Genomic DNA, 22,860 nt, shown 5'->3' on the forward strand with positions numbered 1-22,860 from the left:
GGTTTATTCTCTATTTGTACTGATTTCCTCAGTTACCCAGTCTCATGGTTTAAATTTTGTCCATACTCTACTAATTCCAAAATGGATACCTATTCTCTGATTCCAGCCTTGGGTCCCTTCCTGCCTACTTGCTATCTTCCTTTGAAGGTCTAGTAAGAAACTGAAACTTTACATGTCCAAAATTGAACTCTTGATTTTTATCCCTTAAAACTCTACTCTTCCTCTAGTTTTCCTCATCTCAGTAAGTAAATAAATAGCACAGTAAATAGCACTTCCATTCTTCCACTTGCTGCAACAAAAAAAACCTTAAGAGTTTTCCTTGACACTTTGTCTCATAGTCACATCCACTCTATCAGCAAATCTGTAGGTTTTACTTAATGTATCCAGTATCTGACCCTTCCTCTCATCACCTCTACTGCAAGTACTCTGGCTTAATAGTAATTATGATAATAGTCAAAGTTTCAAAAGTTAAAGTATTCATTAAGAATACAGGGCGGGCAGCCCCAGTGGCGCAGTGGTATAGCGCTGCCTGCAGCCCAGGGCATGATCCTGGAGACCCTGGATCGAGTCCCACGTCGGGCTCTCTGCATGGAGCTTGCTTCTCCCTCTGCCTGTGTCTCTGCCTCTCTCTCTCTCTCTCTCTCTCTCTCTCTGCATCTCTATGAATAAATAAATTAAAAATCTTTAAAAAAAATACAAGGGCTGGGTGGAAGAAAATAATTTCAGATGGAAGGACAACATTGTCAAAAGGTGAGAACAATGTCAAAGAGACTAGGGTCCTCAAGGGATAGTAGTAGAGATAGATTGTAGCTAGAGCTAAGGTATGGAGCTAGGGAGTGTGGTACATAATGTAGTTAGAACCCTGGAACCTGGACTTTTAGTATCAGATTTTATTTTTTGACTGCTTAATCTCAGCCTTTTTTTCTGCTCCAACAGTATGACATTTGGTAAGCCTAAATGGTAGTTCCCTATGATATGACAGTGGTTCTCTGTAAATAGGGAGAAGAATCAGATTGCTCCCACTCCACAAGATGATCACATATGTTCTCTTGCCTCTGACCAAATCCACACACAACATTAAGACAGACCCTTGCTTGAGAATCATATTGCAGGAAATGGGAAATGGTCAGGCTCCCCAGAATAGATTTTTTAAGATTAGTGCTGTAGTACGATTCATTTTTTTGAAAGGTGACTGGTGGCAGTCTGCAGGAGTGGTTATTTAGTTGTTTTCATATTGGATGCTAACAAAAAGTTGTTTATGACTGTTTGGGAATCATTCCTTGACCACTTCAGTAAATAGAGGGGAGCTAGTAAATAGATATGATTAAGAGGAATGTTTTTGTTACTTTTTTACCTTTTTAAAATTAACTTATTGTCCAAAGCCACAGGGCTAATAGTATTTTTATAGTGGTTGACAAAATAACTGAATGCTTCTTTTCATTTCTTTCTAATTCTTTAGGAACGCCTTTTTACCCAAGTCAGCCAGTGTATCAGTCAGCACCAATCATAGTGCCTACACAGCAGCAGCCCCCTCCAGCCAAGAGAGAGAAAAAAACAGTAAGAGATATTTATTAATTTTTTTTATTTTAAAATAGAATGTCCAACCCCTTGTCAAATAAGTGTACACATAGTTGTAATCATTACCTCTCAGTTCACAAATGACTGCCATTTTTTGTTGTTTATATCCTTATTGCTAGACCCAGACAATTTGTATGGACATAATAAGTAGAAGTTATAAAAAAAACAATTTGCTTAATATCATTTTTCAGCATGCACTGAGCTAGATATGCTAGATGACATCATGCCTTCTTTAGAACTAGGAGATTTACTCTGCTAAGATCTTACTAAGTGGGAGAAATTTGAGATCTGTTTTTACCTACTGATTATTGTCCTTTAACTAGTCCTGATCAGCTCTGCACGCAAATATGAACTTAAAGGGGAAAAATCAGCACAGTGTTAAGGACAATAAGAAAAATCCTCCCTGTGAAATAGATTTATTTTTAGAAATAGTTTAGAAAATGTATTCTGTTTTTAAGAAGTTATAGGGGCTTTGCCTTTGTCTACTAAGGCAGGCCCAAGAAAATTAGAGTGCAGTAATATAAAATTCACATTGCCAGAAGAATGGCTTGCAATCTCTTATCCATTAGGTGGGATATCATAGCATAAAATGAGATTCATGAGGATGAGATAGGTGGGAGGGATATGATAGCAATCAGTACCCTTGAAAGTGCTCTTATTTAATAAAAATAAAGTTCCAAACATGGGCTCTTTGATTATCAGATACAAATTTCTTATGCACACATTAAAATAAACAGGACATTCTTCCTCTGACCGTCTCTCCCTCTGCAGGATGGGGGGACAGAGGCCTGAGGCCAGGAGGGACCCTGCCATCCCCTGCATGTGTCCCTGTCTCCCCAGTCCCATTTTTTATATTAAAAAATAAATAAAATGAGCTACTTTGGAAAAAAAATAAAATAAAATAAACAGGACATGCCAGTATCAGGACACTGATGTTGAGAAAGTATGCTTCAGAAATATGGAGATAGCATAATAGATGTTGGATATGACAAACACCCAGAATGTAGAAACATCATTACAGAAGATGATGAAAATGGAAGACATCATATATTTTACTGAACAAGAAAGTAGGACAAAAGCAATATTTAAAACTGTAGTAGAGACAAGTTTCTGTACCTGAAAAATAGCTGATGTTAGAAATCTTACTTAAGAATTCTCAAAACAGGAAAGGAAAGAAAATGAGTGGGTAAAATCAGAAAGGTGACAAAACATGAGAGACCCCCAACTCTGGGAAATGAACAAGGGATGAGGGGTAGTGGAAGAGGGGGTGGGCAGAGGGATGGGGTGACTGGGTGATGGGCGCTGAGGGGGGCACTTGTTGGAATGAGCACTGGGTGTTATTACTATATGTTGGCAAATCAAACTCCAGTAAAAAAAATATACAAAAAAAAAAAGCCCAAAACAGCTTCCAGATCCAGGTGTTTTATTAGCAAATGCTTTGACATTTCAAAGAAGCTAGGCTGGAGGCAGTAATAGTAGGAGCGGCCTTTGTCTCAGCACTGTCACAGGATGGAAGGTCAGACCCAGGTGCTCCATCTCCTTTGCAGCACTATTTCCACTGACAGCTGTAAGCATAGGTAGCCTTTAAAAAATTGAAAGAATACCATATATACTTTTCTGCATCTTGAATCTTTTTACCTACCAATACACCTGAATGATCATTCCATATCAGTGCATGTAGATCTATTTCATTCTTTCTACTGGCTGATATTTAATTTTAAAGATGCAATATAATTTTTAAATTATTGTGTCCTTTTTTTTTTTTTTTTTTTAATTAACTTTTATTGGTGTTTAATTTACCAACATACAGAAAAACACCCAGTGCTCATCCCGTCAAGTGTCCACCTCAGTGCCCGTCACCCATTCCCCTCCAACACCCGCCCTCCTCCCCTTCCACCACCCCTAGTTCGTTTCCCCGAGTTAGGAGTCTTTATGTTCTGTCTCCCTTCCTGATATTTCCCAACATTTCTTTTCCCTTCCTTTATATTCCCTTTCACTATTATTCATATTCCCCAAATGAATGAGAACATACACTGTTTGTCCTTCTCCGATTGACTTATTTCACTCAGCATAATACCCTCCAGTTCCATCCACGTTGAAGCAAATGGTGGGTATTTGTCGTTTCTAATTGCTGAGTAATATTCCATTGTATACATAAACCACATCTTCTTTATCCATTCATCTTTCGATGGACACCGAGGCTCCTTCCACAGTTTGGCTATTGTGGCCATTGCTGATAGAAACATCGGGGTGCAGGTGTCCCGACGTTTCATTGCATCTGAATCTTTGGGGTAAATCCCCAACAGTGCAATTGCTGGGTCGTAGGGCAGGTCTATTTTTAACTCTTTGAGGAACCTCCACACAGTTTTCCAGAGTGGCTGCACCAGTTCACATTCCCACCAACAGTGTAAGAGGGTTCCCTTTTCTCCGCATCCTCTCCAACATTTGTTGTTTCCTGCCTTAATTATTGTGTCCTTGATCAGCCTTGAGCTTGTTTCTATGGCTTTGCTCAAATAGCTACTATTGCAGTCAACATTCTTAAGGTATCTGCAACATAAATTCCTATTCCTAATTACAAGGATATGTGCATTTTTCATTAATTAAAAAACCATTTATGACCCATAAAACTTTATTCTACAGAATAATATATATTCTAAAACAATTTTACTTATGAATCTTATGTTAAGCAGTATAAATAAAATCAACTAATTTGTCAGTGCTTACAAGATAAGCATTAATATTTTGCCTTTTTGACCTAGAAATTCAGCCAACTAGGTCCCATTTGTTATTCTAATTAGTTCATGTCAGAAATAATGTTCTAAATTTCTTTGAATGACCCCATACAGTTCTGTGATAGAAATAAAGTCACGTGTGGTGATTATCACTTTGATATTTGATAGGCTTCCCAGTTTATATTGTTAACACATCATATGTCTATAGATATACATAGATACCCGTCTCTAAATATGCCATCTTATTCTTACCTTGTAGATAAGAATTCGGGATCCTAACCAGGGAGGGAAAGACATAACAGAGGAGATTATGTCTGGAGGTGGCAGCAGAAATCCTACTCCACCCATAGGGAGACCTACTTCCACACCTACTCCTCCTCAGGTAAGACAGAGTGAGTCATGAGGGATATGCTGTATATTTGTTTGCTAACTTCTGCTGGGCTCTTCTTTCTATAGCCACTTTTGTACTTCTCATATTCATCAGTTGTCTCATCGCCTTGAATATCTAAATGATATTTAAGCAGACATGTTCTTTCTCATTACAAATTGTTAAAACTTATAGATTTGTATTCATTATATTTCTATGTATTGTCTCCACATTCAGAGCATAGCTTCTGCCACTCTTTTCCTAATGAACTATTGCATAACACCAAAAGGAGCTGCAGTTCCTATAGAAACCTCATCAGTAATTGAGTATTTCATGTTTCAATATGGAGTCTTAGGAATTAAATGCTGTACAATATATTTGTGAAAACTTTAAGATTAAAAATTTAAACATTGTTATTTAGTAGTATTGTCTGGGACAAATGCCTATGCCTGTGTAATTCAGAGTGTTTTAGTATTTTAGTTATACCTCATACTTTTAAGGCTGCCTAAATGATCTTTTTTAATTGGAGGGTGTCTCCTTTCATTATTTACGTGGGTTATTAGGAAATATTGTCAGCTAAGCACCTTTTTGTTCCTGTTGCAGAATGTGGTTATTTTTATCTTCTAAAAGTTCACTTTCTTGCTTTTAGAAATTAAGACATTCCAGGAAGAACTGGAGTTCAGTAAACCACAGTAGAGACTGGAAGTCCCCAAATTTGCCAGGATTTTTATTTCATCACTTGGTCACTTTAAATTTTGATAAACCATTCAGAGGAGAAGAGTGATTTTCAAAGCTTTAAATAAACTGAGAGCTCAGTTTATAAAACAGATAAAATGAAAATTATTAAGGAATGGTGGTTGCTTGCTTCCTCACTTATAGCCCAGTTTGTGACAGGTAATAGGAATTATTAAATATCATTTCAGAATGATGAACTAAAAAGTTTTTTAAAATGTTCTTAAAAATTGGGATCACAAATACATGGCTGAGTTTAGAGCCCCTCGAAAATGTGCGAATTTATTTAATTTCCAACCTGGAAGTGAATATGGGATAGGTAACATTTATACATTTAAGCTATCTACTTTATGTGCACAGTTAGATAAGGGCATACACTACAGAAAAACCCGGAATTGGTTGTTTAGGGCAATAAAGTTTGGTCTGTGTTTTCCCACATATGTGTGTGTGTGTGTGTGTGTGTGTGTGTGTGTGTGTTTTTACATTTTATTTATTTGACAGAGAGTGTGCAAACAGGGGGAGTGGGAAGCAGAGGGAGAAGGAGAAGCAGGCTTCCCATGGAGCAGGGAGCCTGATGGGGGGCTCAATCCCAGGACCCTGAGATCATGACCTGACCTGAAGGCAGACATTTAATCACTGAGCCACCATGCGCTCCTGTGTTTTCCCACATTAATTAAAATATTTTTGTTGATTCGTATTTGAATTCTCAACTTGAACATGTCTTAGTATATCTTCTTGCATTTTAATTCCCTGTGATTTGTTTTTTTTAATGTTAACCAGCTTGATACTCTACCCTCTTTCGGCTACAGAAATCCTTTTGCTGTTTATTTTTCATCAGAGATCCCTGCATTTATAGTAAAGTATAGCATGGAGTATACATAGGGATGTTTGAAGAGAGGGTTAATGAGTTTCATTTTGGCAAGCATTCAAGATAAGGAGTTAATTTAGAGGAACTGTAGTAGGTGTATGTGACAAGAAGGGAGAGGAGAAACAGGGTTTGCTGCTACTGTGTTTGCCCTAAAGAGTAGATTGAATTTAGAATTGTCCTGCTTCGTAAGTTTTAAAATGATCTATGGAATAACTTCTAAAGATTTTATATCTCGAATAAATAAAACATATTTTTATATGTATGCATGTGCCCATTTAGGTGATCACACAATACAGATGGAGGTGCATGGGTAGACCTCTTTGAGTGCTAGAACACTTGCTGCAGGTCTCCATTATGTCACTTAAATTTATGACCTTAGGTCAGAACGTTGTCCTTTTAACCCCTACTTTTTTAATAAGTAAAATGAGGGATTATAGTAAGTAATCTCAGAGTTCCCTTTTATCTTTTAAATGTTAAAATGGGAAAGAAGGGGGTTGTTTTTGTTATTTTACCTTGGCAACACAGTCTCTCACCTATGTCTCTGTTGTTGATAGCGATAAGGCACAAGGAACATTTCTGCATTAAGAAATGTGCTAGATGCCTTAAAGTTTTTAGGGGACCCTTTAGGGTAAAAATAAATACATAATGCTATATAGGCAAGGCTTCCAAAGGCTGCTACTTCCATAGTCTACTTCCAAAGGCTGGGGTAGGGAATCAAAATCACTGAATTTTTTTAAATGAACTACTTTATATATATTTCTTCCTCTCCCTACTACCTTCCCTCCTCCCCCTGTTTTACACATTACTCTTATATTGAAGTACTATTACAACATGTGAGAGAGTCCTATGCCACAGGGTGTAGGGATAGAGTAAAGGTTGGAAACTTCAGATTGCTGGCATATCTTAGGAAAGATACATAGCCTCTCCTGTCATTTGGGAAAATTGCCAAAGTCAGCAAGTCATTCAGTCTTTTAAAGAGCTTCTTATTAACTTGATACCTGGAAACCTTAAATTCTGACCATTTGTTAATTAGTTCTATAGTTTTAGCAATAATAGTTAGGTTTTGGAGTGGAACTCCTGGGTGGCTCAGTGGTTGAGCATCTGCCTTTGGCCCAGGGCGTGATCCTAGGTCCAGGGATGAAGTCCTGCGTCGGGTTCCCTACGAGGATCCTGCTTCTCCTCTGTGTCTCTGCCTCTCTCTGTGTGTCTCTCATGAATAAATTAAATAAAAACCTTTCTTTGTTTTTTAAAGTTAGGTTCTGAAGCTTAGACAATGATACAAGTAATCTGTATATAGTTAGTAGGTAAGTTCTTGCAGAAAGAATTTCAAGGAGACACTCATATAATATCAACAAACCCAGTGTTAACTTTTATTTTTTAATGTATTTATTTCAGAGAGAGTGAACAAGAACACAGGCACACACAAGAGGGGGGAGAGGGAGAGAGAATCTTAAGCAGAGTCCCTGCTGAGCACAGAGGCCCATACCAAGTTCAATCTCTCTTATCCTTAGACCATGACCTGAGTCAAAGTCAAGAGTCAGATGCTTAACCAACTAAACTACCCAGGCGCCCTCAGTCTTAGCTTTTATAATGTCATTTGTTGGGACTCCTGGGTGGCTCAATGGTTGAGCGTCATGCCTTCGGCTCAGGCCATGATCCCTATCCCCTCCTTATCGAGTCTTGCATGTGGCCATCAAGCTCCCCATAGGGAGCCTGCTCCTCCCTCTGCTTATGTCTCTGCCTCTCTCTCTCTGTCTCTTGTGAATAAATAAATAAAACCTAAAAGAAATAAATTTAAAATATCATTTGTTGACTCAGTCATAGCACTAATGAGTTAATATCCTTCTCTACGTTGAAACATATGGTATGTTTTTGCTTTACTGCTATCTGCAATAAAGAATAGTGGTCATTAAATCACATCATTTTTCATCTTTAATAAAACAATTTCTCGTTAGTAATTTCTTCTGACTTAAAAACAATACTTTTTGAGGTGCCTGGCTGGCTCAGTCCATAGGACACATGATCTTGGGTTTGTAAATTTGAGACCCATGTTGGACATAGAGTTTAAAAAAAAGAAAGGAAAGAAAAAGATATACCTTTCAATAGTATGGAGAGTGTTGTAAACTTTAAACAGGTATCCAGGTGGAGCTTGATTTTCTTAAAAGTTTTAAATAAGATGTCAAAATGAATAAAGACCCTTAGTAGCTAGTGTTAAGCTATTTTTTTGTTGAAAAGAAATTTGAACATGGACAGTCAGGGAGTCCTACTTAGAGTTATAAAGCAGGGTTGTTGATTTAATCAAGCCTGTCTCCAACAGGGTTTGATAAACACCTGAATTTTTAATAAAACTAAGATTCTCCAGCTTTAGTGCCTATGGGAATTTCCTAAAGTCAGAAAACAAAATTTGACACAAGGTGACTTTTGAGATACTATATCTTTTTGGAAGCTGGTGGAGCAAATATGTTTTAAATTGTTTTTGACATCCCAATGAAGATCCACTTATGAGACACATTAATGTTCAATTTTATGTTTTTGTTCAGTGATTCTTCACTGAACTTGAATTATGTTTTTTCATAGTTCTTCACTAAATTTTGTGAAAGTTTTTGCTGTTATAGTGATGTGATTTAATCTGAATCCTAATTATAATGAAAATGTGACTTGAGTTTGTATATATGTAGTACAATTCCTATCCCTTACTACCTACTCCCAGTCGGACACTGAACAGTGGTATTGCAGCTTGCAGTCATCCAATAACTACAATGTCTGTAGTTGTAGATGTCACAGGAAGTGCTATAAGAAATTAACAAGAAACCTGGCAGCCCTGGTGGCCCAGCAGTTTAGCGCCACCTTGGTTTAGCCCCGCCTGGGGTGTGATCCTGGAGACCCGGGATCAAGTCCATGTCAGGCTCCCTGCATGGAGCCTGCTTCTCCCTCTGCCTGTGTCTCTGCATCTCTCTCTCTCTCTCTCTCTCTCTCTCTCTCTTCTGTCTTTCATGAATGGATGAATAAAATCTTTTTAAAAAAAATTAAAAAAAAAGAAATTACAAGAAACCATCAAGCTTTATCTTCTGTTATGGAAAATACATTTTCAGAGTTAAAATACTTCAGTTTTATATGTATATAAATTATAAATCTTCATTGGAAAAGAATAGTAAAGGAAGAAATTGTAGCCTTAAATCTTACTACTGAGAGTTGTTAACTTTTCGGTGAATATCCTTTCAGACATTTGTAGTGCATATATGCACATCAATATTTATAACTTAATATGTCTGGATTCATTCTTTCCATTTTATAAATACCATTTTTTTCAGTGGTCATTAGGAGTGTTCATGTTTGACTATAGGTTACTATTACAATTTTTAATGGCTACATGGTATTTCTTTGAATATACCCTTGTTTATTTAATGGATGGGTATTTTCTTTTCCTGTTTGTCATTAATACTAACAATACTGTAACGAACAACTTTGTGGACTTATTTTTGGGTTATGATGTTATCTGTCCTCCAGAAATTTACCAATTAATCTCTGACCAGCAGTTTTAAGGAAGAACCCTTTTCCTTATTTGATATATTAAATATAATCCCATTTCATTTTTATTTATTGATTTATAGAGCTGAGAATTTTGATGTTTGCTGGTTATTTGTGTGTTTATGAATTATTATGTATTTTGAACACATTTGTTTTGGGGCGATGATTTTTTTCTGATTTTTAAGTGTTCATCAGAAATTTTTTTTGACTTACGTAATATTTTTTTCCTAGTGTGATGATTGTGTTTTTTTTTTAAGATTTTATTTATTTATTCATGAGAGACACAGGGAGAAAGAGAGAGGCAGAGACACAAGCTGAGGGAGAAGCAGGCTCCATGCAGGAAGCCTGATGTGGGACTTGATCCTGGGACTCTGGGATCACACCCTGAGCCAAAGGCAGATGCTCAACCACTGAGCCACCCAGGCATCCTGATGATTGTGTTTTAACCTTTTTTTTTTTTTTTTTTTAACCAAATGGCTTGTCCTTTCTTTCAGTATTATTCATTGAATACTTTACCATTGCTTCCTTGCTTAGAGAGATTATTTTATATAATATAAAATATACATAATAAATATACATTTATTTATATATATCATTATATAATATATTTTATGTGTATATATTAAAATTATATATTATTATATAGTTTATAATAAATATATATTAAATAAATTATATATTATATATAAATATACACACACATCCATACATACGCACACACCTGAGTTTGTTTCCGGAATTCTATATCCCACTTATTTTTTTTTTAAGATTTTATTTATTTATTTATTTGAGAGAGAGCGAAGATGCACAAGCTGGAGGTGGAGCAGAGTGGGAAGTAAATGGAGGGGAAAGAATCTCAGACTCTGCATTAAGTTTGAAGCCCCACGCAGGGCTTAATTCTCACAATCCTGAGATCAAAACCTGAGCCAAAATCGAGAATCAAATGCTTAACTGAGTGAGCCACCCAGGATCAGTGTTTCTGTTTTCTTTAGCTAAATACCCAAATGTTGAATTGCTGGATCATATCTTTGTTCTATTTTTAATTTTTTAAATGGTTTTATTTATTTATTTGACAGGGAGAGAGCTCAAGCATGAGCAGGGGGAGTGGCAGGGATAGGGAGAAGCAGGCTCCTTATGAAACAGGGAGCCTGATGTGGGGCTTGATCCCAGAACCTTGGGATCATGACCTCAGCCAAAGGGAAAGGCTTACCTGAATGAGCCACCCAGGTGCCCCTATTTTTAATTTTTTTGGGAATCTTCAAACTGTTTCCCATTGTGACTATACCAATTTATATTCCTACCAGCAGTACACAAGGGTTCCTTTTTGTCTACATCTTCACCAACAGTTGTTATTTCTTGTCTTTTTGATAATAGCCATTGTGACTTCTGTGAGGGGATATCTCTTTCTGATTTTGATTTGTATTCCTCTTATGATTAGTTATATTGAACGCCTTTCTGTGTACTTGTTGACTACATGTATTTCCTTTTCAGAAAATATCTGTTCAGATCTTCTACCCATTTTTAAAATTGAATTGTTTTTTGGCTGTTGAATTTTATTTTTACATATTTATATTCTGTATTCTTTATACAATACCATAGTGAATCATTTTAAAACCTAAATTGGATCACATCCCTTCCCTACTAAAAACTATTCAATGTCTCTCTGCTGGCTACTAAAATATATAAAAGTCCTTACCTATAGAATTTTGGAGGTCTTTATGAGGTCATACATTATCTGGCTTCTCTGACTACATCTCCAATCCCTTCTACTATCTTTGTCTTCCTCCTCCATGATAGTGCATTGCTACTGACTTTGCTGCCCGTAGTCCACAAGTTTCTACCTTTGCACTTTTTCTCTTGCTATTCCTTGTTTTTTTTTTTTTCTTGTTTTTTTTTTTTTTTTTCTTGCTATTCCTTGTATGTGAAATGGTCTCCTACATCCCAAGTATGTGCTTTTCCCCCCTTCCAGGTATCTCTCTAATATGTCTTCAGGAAAACCGTTCCTGATCACATTACAGTAGTACCTTCACACCCCTTTCACTCTCTGGTCTTTATTTTCTTTAATTTTATTCATAGCTTTAAGTTTTGTTTGATATATTTTATGCTTATTTTCTGGCTTATTGTTTGTTTCTACCACTAAAATGTTAGCTCCCTAAACATAAAGAGCACCATGTTTTATTCAGCCGTATGTACTCCTAGTACCTAATTTAACGCATAGCCCTTGGTAAGATAGTTTAATTGTGTGAAGCTCTTTTCCATCAAGAGATAAGATTCTTGTTTCAGAGCCACCAGGAACATAGGATAATGGGGTGAAAACATATGTCCAAACCTGAGATGGGTTCCACCATTGGAAATAGTAATTTCATATCACTTAAGATAGCTTGAAAAGAATCGGTAGTTTCGTGGGAATAGTGTACAAAGAATGAAAGAACTGATCATGTGGTTGATGCCTTTTCTAATCCATATATCTTGTGATCTTTTAGATTCTAGCATTAGAATTTAGTCCATTAAAGTTACAGGGACGCCTGAGTGGCTCAGCGGTTGAGCTTCTGCCTTTGGCTCAAGGTGTGATCCCGCAGCCCCGGGATCAAGTCCCACATCACGCTCCTTGCATGGAGCCTGCTTCTCCCTCTGCCTATGTGTCTGCCTCTCTTTCTCAGTGTCTTTCATAAATAAATAAAATCTTAAAAAAAAAAATAAAGTTACTGTTAAAATACTGCTATGATCATTATTTATTGTGCATTATTATCCTTGTATTAAAATAGGAGGTATTCATTATGTCACTCCATAGATTGCTTATGTAAGGAGTACTGTTTTGAGCTTCAGGTTACATACCCAACTTTCTACTTGAACTCTATGCTCAGGTATCTCACAAGCACATCACAATCAAAACTGCAGTTCATGGTCTTCCTCTCACCTGCTTCTTGACTGCCAAAACCTGATGTCTCCTCCAGTGTTGCCTATCTCGGTGATTGGCATACATCTCACAAACCAGAAATGTATTTCTTCTTATCCCTTCTCTCTTTAGTGATACTTACCTACCATAACTATTCAATTACCAAATCTTGTCAGTTTAACTACTGTGTTTAAGTAAATTTATTCATATAAATTTACTATACATATACATATAAATATACATATAAATTTACATATAAATAAATATATACCCTTTATATGATGCATCATAATTATTTCTCTTGCACTACTGCAGTAATCTTATTACTGTGTCTTTATAATATTCTTCCGTCCCTCCAGTTCCTTTTCCATGCAATAGTCAGAAGCATCTTTTAAAATCGTACATCTTATATCACATTTCTGCTTAAAGCCTGTTCCTGGGCCATTGTTGAGGCAATGAGGACCAACACTTAGTGTGGCCTGTACTTTTCACCAAGTTCTCCAGCTCTTCCTATGTTCCTCCCTCACTCTCCTCCAAGCTGGTTGATTATTTATATTTAATACACTTCCTTTCAGAGGCTTCATATGTGCTATTCCTTCTGCCTCACCTGCCTTCTCCTATTTCCTCCCATATATCTACCACATGCCTGTATTCACATTGGTTCTTTGAAATTCAGCCAAAAGTTTGCTTTATCAAAAGATCCTGACATACGTACAAATTCAGAACCTCAGGGGCATCTGGGTGGCTCAGTTGGTTAAGCGTCTACTTTTGGCTCAGGTCACGATCCCAGAGTCCTGGGATCAAAGCCCTGCATCAGGCTCCCAGGGAGCCTGCTTCTCCCTCTCCCTCTGCCTGCAGTTCTTCCTGCTTATGCTCACTGTCTCTGTCAAATAAATAAAATATTTTTTAAAAAAGAGAAAAAACAAGCCTCAGAATATATGTTATCTCTGCTCTTACTACTCTCATAGCATTATAGCCTTGGTAATTTGATTAATTTGGGGGGGGGGTTTGATGTAAAAATAAATTTTTATTGAGGTATAATTGATAGAGCATATTATACTAGTTTCAGGTGTGAAATGTAATGTTTGAACACTTGTATGTATTGCAAAATGATCATTGCTGTAGGTCTGCTTAATATCTATCACCATATGTAGTTACATGATTTTTTTCTTGTGTTGAGACCCTTTAAGATTTACTCTTACCAACTTTCACATATACAATATAGTATTATTAGCTGTAGTCACTATGCTGTACATTACATCTGCATGACTTACTTATTTTGTTAACTGGAAGTTTGTACTTTTGATTCTCTGTACCCATTTTGCCTACCACCTACCCCCCTTGCCTCTGGCAACCACCAGTGTGTTCTCTGTATATGTGAGCTTGGTTTTGTTTTTTTTTAGATTCCACAAATAAGTGAGATCATATGGTATTTATATTTCTATGTCTGATTCATTTCACTTAGCATAATACCCTTTCAGTGCATCCGTGTTATCACAAATGGCAAGATTTTATTCTTTTTGTTTCTCTTGATAAATTTAAGTGCTATGAAGCAAAGATTTTTGTCTATTTTAATCTGCCATGGGTTGTTAACGTTTTGTACATGGCAGACACCAGGAGGAAACACGCACACACAGAGTTCCCTGTCACTTATGACTGAAGGAAGTTTTGGTCCTTTTTTCTGGCATCATTATTATTTTACTTCTCTCTCTCTCTCTCTCTCTCTCTCTCTCTCTCCTTTTTTAAAATTTTTTTTTAATTTTTTTTTTTATGATAGTCACACACACAGAGAGAGAGAGAGAGAGAGAGAGAGAGAGGGGCAGAGACACAGGCAGAGGGAGAAGCAGGCTCCATGCACCGGGAGCCCGATGTGGGATTCGATCCCGGGTCTCCAGGATCGCGCCCTGGGCCAAAGGCAGGCGCCAAACCGCTGCGCCACCCAGGGATCCCTCTCTCTCTCCTTTTTAAAGATTTTATTTATTCTTGAGAGACATAGAGAGAGAGGCAGAGACATAGGCAGAGATAGAAGCAGGCTCCCTGCGGATATGCGGGTCTTGGTCCCAGAACCCCAGGACCACAACCTTGGGCAATGGTAGATACTCAACCACTAAGATACCCAGGCACCCCTATTATTTTACTTCTTAATCTTAATAATGTTTCTTAGAGCGGGGTAGAGGTGGTCTATACTAGTTTATTCCCAGGATTTATATATGTTCAAAAACATGAGGTATTTATTATAACAATTATTTTAAAGTCATGGGATCCAAAACATTCAAATATAGCCTCTTGTGATAATAATGAATTATATCAGCATCCCATTATATTTGCATAACTATTTAGAGTCTTTGATTTCTCCAGGTGAATTATAATAGAGGTTAGCAAACGTTTTCTGTAGGGGAGCAGATACTAAATATTTTCAACTTTGCAGCCATAATCTGTTTTTCCAACACTCAGCTCTGCCATTGTAGAATGGAAGTGGCTATACAAAATATGTAAATAAATCACCATGGCTGTTCCAATAAAACTTTTTGGATACTTAAATTTAAGTTCCGTATAATTTTTAGGTGTCAAGAACTTTTATTGTTCTGATTTTTTTTTTTTCTGCAACTATTTAAAATGTAAAAAAAATCTTAGGGGCAGTACAAAAACAAGTATGCGGTCCTTGGGCCATGGTTTGCTGACATTCTGTTTCCATCTATTCTCTTTCCTTGATCATACTGTCATATACAAGATTAAAATAGGTAGTAAAGGGAGATGACCTCTTTCTGCATAGAAATAGTGTGGACTATGTAATGTGATGGGAAATTTTAATTGTACAAAGGATTATTTAAAGACCATTCTAGATTTTGTTGCCTGTTCTATCCTTGGTAAATACTATTTAAAAATTTTAATTTCTCCAGTTTTTTTGCCCAAATCTATCATTATCCCTTGAGCCTACCAGATTTAATACATAAATCTTCAACAGAGTATTTTTTCAACAGAATAGATTTTAAAAGGAAATTACAAAAGAAATTAATTTCTTTAATACTAGCAGATATCTAGGGGATCCCTGGGTGGCTTAGCGGTTTGGTGCCTGCCTTTGGCCCAGGGTGCGATCCTGGAGTCCCGGGATCGAGTCCCACGTCGGGCTCCCTGCAATGGAGCCTGCTTCTCCCTCTGCCTCTGCCTCTCTCTGTGTCTTTCATGAATAAATAAATAAAATCTTTTTAAAAAATTATCCTTCATTAAAATTAATCTAAAACAAGGTGAGAGAGTACTGAATTATATTAATGTGAATATGTTTTCATTTTCTTGATGCTTTCAGGGACTTAGAGAATGTTAAACGTGGATGGGACTTTAGGATCTTTAAGAGGCTCTTTATTTAGTTCCTTTTCATTTTATAGGTGAGGAAACTGAGCAGTCCTTTCCTAGCAGGTTGTGGTTGTGTACCTGTGTTCTGGATGCTTTGATTTGGAACTGGGATTTAAATAGCATGTTATCTCAGTCCTTTCCCATAAATGTTTATACACAGATATACACAAAATCTTTCTAGTTCTTTGTTTTTTGGGTTTTTTTAAAGAATTATTTATTTATTCAGAGAGAGAGGGGGGCAGAGACACAGGCAGAGGGAGAAGCAGGCTCCATGCAAGAAGCCCGACGTGGGACTCGATCCCCGGTCTCCAGGATCACACCCCGGGCTGCAGGCAGTGCTAAACCGCTGCGCCAGGGCTGCCCTCTTTGTTAATTAAAAATGTTTATGCAGTTGTCTCTTAAATATGATTCCAGGTATTTTAATCTGACCTTGAAAAACTCTCTGATCAATACAGATGTATAGATATCAGTAACCTTTCACTATCTTAAACATCTCATTTTATGTATGGCTGTCATTCTGGTGATCTGCTTTTAACAACTACTCATTTTTTGGTTATTAATTTTCCAGGCAACTGGAGTAGTTTATATTTTCTTCCTTTTAGTTAAATAATATAATTTACATGTCTTTATTTCCTGTTTAATAAATGCTATATAACTTTTAGAACCTTTCCAAATTTCTAGAACTATTTCCAGCCATAGAACTAAACAAATCTGTATTTTCACTTATACCTATGAAGAGGTCCTAATTTCTGAATTTTAATAGCACAACTTTTTTCCCACTGGAACTAAACATTCAGAGCAATCATGGCAGTACTATTCATTTATTTGGCTATGATTCAAAGTGAAAACAGTAACTGTTAATTTTTTTTTTTTTTATAATTTCAGTATTCTTCATTTGGAAATAATTTGGAATACGAGCACTGTCATAGTCTAATGAATTAGGTGCATTTTCCCTATTCCTGTCTGTTACTCTATGTAGTCCAGATAGAATCAAATGTAAATTACATGTTGTAATTTTTGAAAATCGGTTATTTAAATGATATATGATAAATGGTATGTGTCTGAACTAATTTATTTTATATTCCTATTCTCGGTGAGACTTACTGATTTGAAAATATTTTTTATTAATGCTCACTTTTTTAAGTGGCCCTACTCACCCCAGATTCATTCTCACCTTGAGTCTACTTCATGTCTAAAGCACCACACACGCACACACACACACACACACACTCACACACACACTCAGAAAACCAGAGTTGTGCAGGGACTCTGTTCTGAAAGCACTGATAGAATTCAATGTAGGGGAAATTATAGCTAACAAAAAAATGACCTGAGATCTCTGAGGAGAGACATTGCTTTATTTTGTGGCTTTTTTGTAACCCTCAAATCCAGAGCACCATAGCTGCATGGAAAGTGATGTAGAAGGAGTGTTCTTGTCCTTCCTTGTGCAATTCTTGTTGCTTACTAAGATGAACAATAGCTGCAGTTTTTTCAACCAACTCTACTAGGATTTCATGGCCATTTTTGATTCCCATAAAGTGGCTAAGTGAAAATGAAGAGTTTCCTCTTAGCTCTGAAAAACCGATATTTTACTCAGATTTCTGACGCTGAAAAGATACCGTCCTTGTCCCAGAATCTGAAGACATTTTAAGGTGAAAGTGCCATTAGATACTTCAAGTTCCATTTCACCTGTGTAATTGTATGGACAGATTACAAGAATCATCTTTCAGTATTGTTTTCTTGAATCAGTGACTGGTTTTAAAACCCATCGTGTTTAGTTTGTCTAGCTTTCATCCAGTGAACTACTTTGCTAGGTAGTTTATAAGTGAAGTTGACCAGATCCCTTTGGTCTTAGGGAGGAGGTTAAATTCTCTCTTAGATGTGATGTATCTCCCATTAGGTGGAAAGTGTGTTTGTCCTTAGAAGGAACCCCAGAGAATTCATTTATATTAATGATTTCTGTGCTATTTGTTCTTGTTGTGATTAATAGTAATCCTCTCTTTTCCTTCCCCTCTCCTGCCTCTTTCCTTTTCCTCCCGTCCTTTCTGAATTATTAAATTGGCCTATATATTTTTTCCTTGCTTCCCCCCCCCTTTTTTTTTAATTTTATGATCTGCTCTACTCTGTGTTCCCCACTTGCTTGGGTTCCATGTTGCTAGTTTTTATGTTCGCACGCTCATTATCACCCTTTTTTGTACTTCAAATCCCAGCAGCTGCCCAGCCAGGTCCCTGAGCACAGCCCTGTGGTTTATGGGACTGTGGAGAGCACTCATCTTGCTGCCAGCACCCCTGTCACTGCAGCTAGCGATCAGAAGCAAGGTTTGTATATAACTGTCTTCTTTCCTATTTTTTTTTAAATTAAATATATTGCACTCAGTATTTAAGGGCAGGAGTGAAACATTTGAGGATTATTTAGGTATCCACTTGTAAACAAAGTGTCAAGATGGAAAATAAAGTGTTCTACTTTTAGGAAAGTAAAATAGGGTTGATTAGTAAAATTTTTCCCTATATTTAATTAATACCTCACTATTGATACATATTTATAGGTAAAACCTAATTCGCTTGAAACTGGTTTTGTTTTTTGGTGGTGATGAGAACAAGGTTGAGGAAATAAATCAAATTATATATTCCTTTACAAGAATAACACAGTTTTATTTATATATTTATATATTTAACATGTGTATCTTGCTATTTTTAAAGGCATGAAATATTTCTTCATGTAAATTTGGCTTCTGTGGCTTCAGTTCTGTAGTACTGAGTTTATCCTGGTTCCATCATGCACTAGTATTTGGTCTTAATGAGTCATTATGCTGTGTGTCTTCATCATACTGAGGGCTCTACTCCCATTTACCTAGCAAGTGTAAAATGCTTGTTGAAATAAACACACATCGCCTTTTGAATTATAAATAGAAAACTCTAAGGGAAAGCTCATGTCAGAAAATGGGATATCACAGCCTTTCTTTGTTATGTAGTTGGACCTTAATCAGAATTGGGAAACAGTTCTTATTAGGCACAGGGAAAGCATAGAACTCGGAGCCTGCTTTTACAACGTTCCTGACTTCATTATAAGAGTGAATAGAAAGCATATGTGATTTCAAATTTTTTGAATTATTCATTCCTCCAGATGCCTTCATATGTGATGTTAGTTAGTAAATGTACTTTCTAAAAATTATTCTTTAAAAGGTACTTGGGAATTGGCACATAACCTAAGCAATATTATATATTATTGGGTGTTTTTTTTGTTTTTGTTTTTGTTTTTGTTTTTACAGATTTTCACACTTAGAAACATATGTTTGATTTCAGGATTCTAGAGCATACAAAGATAATAGTTTTTTTTCCCCTTTAGTATTGAGGAACCTAGTAAACTTGAATAGAGACACATCCTATATTTTGTTTTTTTAAGATTGTTCCAAACCAAAAAATAGATAACAAACCGTAACCTGCCATCCTTCTAAAAGTTGCTCTGTCAGATACTTGAGCAGTACTCAGACATAAAGACTCATGCATACTTTGAGTTAAATTTTTTAACATGAAAGCCATTCACCTTGCAGCAGTGCACGTGGTGTAGGTATTGTGGAAGATCACTTTCTGCCTCCAGTGATAGAGCACTTTTCGATCAAAAGTCAGAATATTTTCAGAGTAAAGAATAATTTTCAAGGTATTCTCTTCAAAACATTATTGTTTACAACTGTGCCAACTAATCTTTTTTGCTAGTTAAAATTATGATAAGCACATTGAATACTTACCATCCAAAGAGGCCTCATGATGTATCCATCCTATATGCAAACTTCAGCTGGAACACAATATAGAGAATTCATAAGATGTCTTAATATGATAGCTGTGCTCTGCTATGATTTTTAGATTATGAAACTACTCCATTTTGCCATCTTTAGGCCTTGATTTCCATTAGGAAGAATACAGAACTCTTAATTTTTTATGCTTAGTAGAAATTTGAATAATAAACATTCCACATTGATGTTCGATGTAGATATGAGTGCATTGAAAATGTTTTCAGTTTCCTTGATGGAAAGAAAAACTTGAATTTTAAATATATTTCATAGTGCTTATAACTAACTCTGGGGGACTTCTGCCCTTTCCCTCTTAGTACCAGTTACTTTCCAGAAAACTCAGTTAACTATGTTTCTAATTGTGCCCATAGCTAACGAACATATAGAATAGTTTTCAGAGTAATTTTTAAACCAAATGTGTGTAAGCTCAAATAACATTAGAAAGGGCTCACCAATTTTCAGAAGAATTTTTTACAGTTAAGAAATTTTAAAAGTTTCTTTACATTCCTTTTGAAATTAAAGTAAGATGCAAAAATATACTGTTTTAAAGAATGCTGGATTACCCTCAGAAATAATAGACTCTGCATTCTAGGTTGGTTGGTTTTTCTCTCAATGTAAATGTGAGTTTTAATTGGGTAACAGTATCTCATGTTAGCTCCAAAGTCTCCTGCCAGCTTGCTTCACCTAAATACTTCTTTTTCCATGTACCTTTGTTTTTTTCCTCCTGAACTGGAAAAATGTGGGATTTGGTCATCTTATTGGTCAGACTTAATCTATAAAACACTCATTTTCCGCTTCTGTAAAATAGGAACATAATAGTTTCTATCCCAGCAGTGATTGCAAGAATTAAAGGATATGGTGTCTGGCCTGATTACTACCATATGAGAAGTGCTTAGTAAACTTTAGCTACCATTATTACACTTCTGGTTTTCTCAGAGTTTATAATATGAACAGCTGAAACGTACATGAACATTATGTTGCCAGACAAATACGACATTTCCCATTTGTTTGGTACTTTATAAAGATATAAAGACACAGGGAAGACCTTCATTGTGGTGAGTAGAGAGAAAGCCATTGAATGTTGAGTGAATTTAAAATCATCAGTGGGCATTAATGATGTCTAGACACAACTTGATTGTTGACATTGTTTGAGTAGGTACATTCAGCCCAGTGTGTGGAGGACATGATATGGACAATGAAATACAAATAAAAGTTATTTGTGCCTTAGTGCCTTTCGAAAGCACTTAGTATAGAGTAGGTATTCAATGAATGATATTCTGTTGTAATTCAACCATTTATAGCAATGTTGTTCAGCTGGGGCTCCCCTGGCATTTAGGATAGGACTGTTCTCTGTCAAGTGAGACACGGTCCCGTAAGTTGCAGGATGCTTACTTTCCATTCCTGGTATCTGCCCAGGAAATGATAGTATCACCTTCTCAATCACAGGAGACTCCTGACAACCAAAAGGCATCCATCTGGGCAGTTGGTTCCACTGCCATTTGAGAATAAAGGGAGCAGTTTGTCCTTATAAATATGGCATTTATTGTAAAAACTTGGATAAGTAGAAAGAAAAAAAATATCTCTTGTCTCATTATCTAGAGCCACTGTTAGTAAATTTAATTCCCGACTTTCCCATATGCATATTGTTAGTAGTGTCTGTGTGTGTGTGTGTGTGTGTGTGTGTATATATTACCAAATTAGGCTTATGCTGTACATAAAGTTTTGTGCCCTGCTTTTTAAAAAACATCTTTTATTATAAATAAATAACTTTCCAAATCCTTTTTCTTTTAAAAGCCTATTTTATATGATCCCATTATATACCATTATATGGCCCAGGCTATTATTTCTTTAATAAATCCCTCATGTTAGACACTTAGTCTATTTCTATTTTTAATTGCTATTATAAAGTGTCAATATAAATAACCTTAAATCTTCCAGACCTATATATTTGCTCACTCTTGCATGATTATTTCTTTAAAAAAATTCTTAAAGATGGAGTTCCCACAATTTCCTAGAGATGACCAAATGGTAGAAATATTTATAATGCAGTATCTTAGATTTCAAACTATCATGGTTTTGCAAAGCATACTCTTAATAGTAAAAGTTCTTAGATAAAATCAGTGTTCTTTATCTTTATTTAGATTTACTGTAGTATACTTTTCAGCTTTTTGTATTAAAACTTGAATGAATTAAAGGAGTTTAATTTCCGAATGAGGACCTCTCAAGTTTTTTTTTGTTTGTTTCTTATTTCTTCATGTTAGATTTTTCTCAAGAATATGTAGAAATTTATATAGTTCTGGGTCTGCTTTTGTTTTTTAGTATCAGAAATTTTACTGTTCAAAGTTAATAATAGAATTGACATACTCTTACTAGGTTATTAATATGAGAATTACTTTTTACTATTTAATGCTTCTAGTTTTCATGTAGTGTTTATAAATGGTGTTGTTATCCTGGTGTGCTTTCATGTAATGTAGGTGACCCATGTGGCAGTTACTCCAGTGATTTGGAAATTATGAGTGGTATTTTAATAGATGCATATTTATCATATATATCTTACATATTTATAACAAATAGGCAGATTTCTTTGAAATCTGACAACTAAATCTGAGGGATTTGACAGAGAGCCTAATCTTACTTCTCTTGTACAGTAAATAAAGTTCAATTTAAGAAGCACTAATCTCAACACCCATAAATTAAAATAAATTTTAAGACCAAGAACAATAATTAATGAATGATGAATGATGAATTATATTAAAGGATGAATTATCCTTTAACAACTTAATGGTAATATTTACCATCTGTTTCTCTGATTAACAAGCATATTTTCTATCACAAACTGAAATACAATAATTTATTGTGAAGACTTATTTTCACTAATGGATAAAGATTTCACATAAAGTGAAGTCTCTTTCACTTTAGACTATCTTTTAGTAGTGCTTAAAATTCTTGTTTGCATTTGATGAACATGCCCATCAGTGTCTGTTTTTCCAGTGGAGCCTGTCATGCTACAGAAGCACCAG

General features: G+C 35.9%; 1 protein-coding gene across 18 annotated transcripts in view; it reads left to right on the top strand.

The window, feature by feature from the left end:
• The window catches only part of EIF4G3 (eukaryotic translation initiation factor 4 gamma 3), a 336,337-nt gene that overhangs the window by 203,359 nt on the left and 110,118 nt on the right, over positions 1-22,860 (top strand). For 12 of the 18 annotated variants that reach the window (XM_041768194.1, XM_041768199.1, XM_041768196.1 and 9 more), the window contains 3 exons: positions 1,460-1,557; positions 4,570-4,692; positions 18,263-18,371. In XM_041768194.1, coding sequence (XP_041624128.1) covers positions 1,460-1,557; positions 4,570-4,692; positions 18,263-18,371 — 330 coding nt within the window. The remainder of the gene's footprint in view (positions 1-1,459; positions 1,558-4,569; positions 4,693-18,262; positions 18,372-22,860) is intronic. The other 6 variants (XM_041768195.1, XM_041768200.1, XM_041768203.1 and 3 more) reach the window with 1 other exon arrangement.

This window comes from Vulpes lagopus, chromosome 8 (assembly GCF_018345385.1).
Source record: "Vulpes lagopus strain Blue_001 chromosome 8, ASM1834538v1, whole genome shotgun sequence".
Classification (NCBI taxonomy): Eukaryota; Metazoa; Chordata; class Mammalia; order Carnivora; family Canidae; genus Vulpes; species Vulpes lagopus.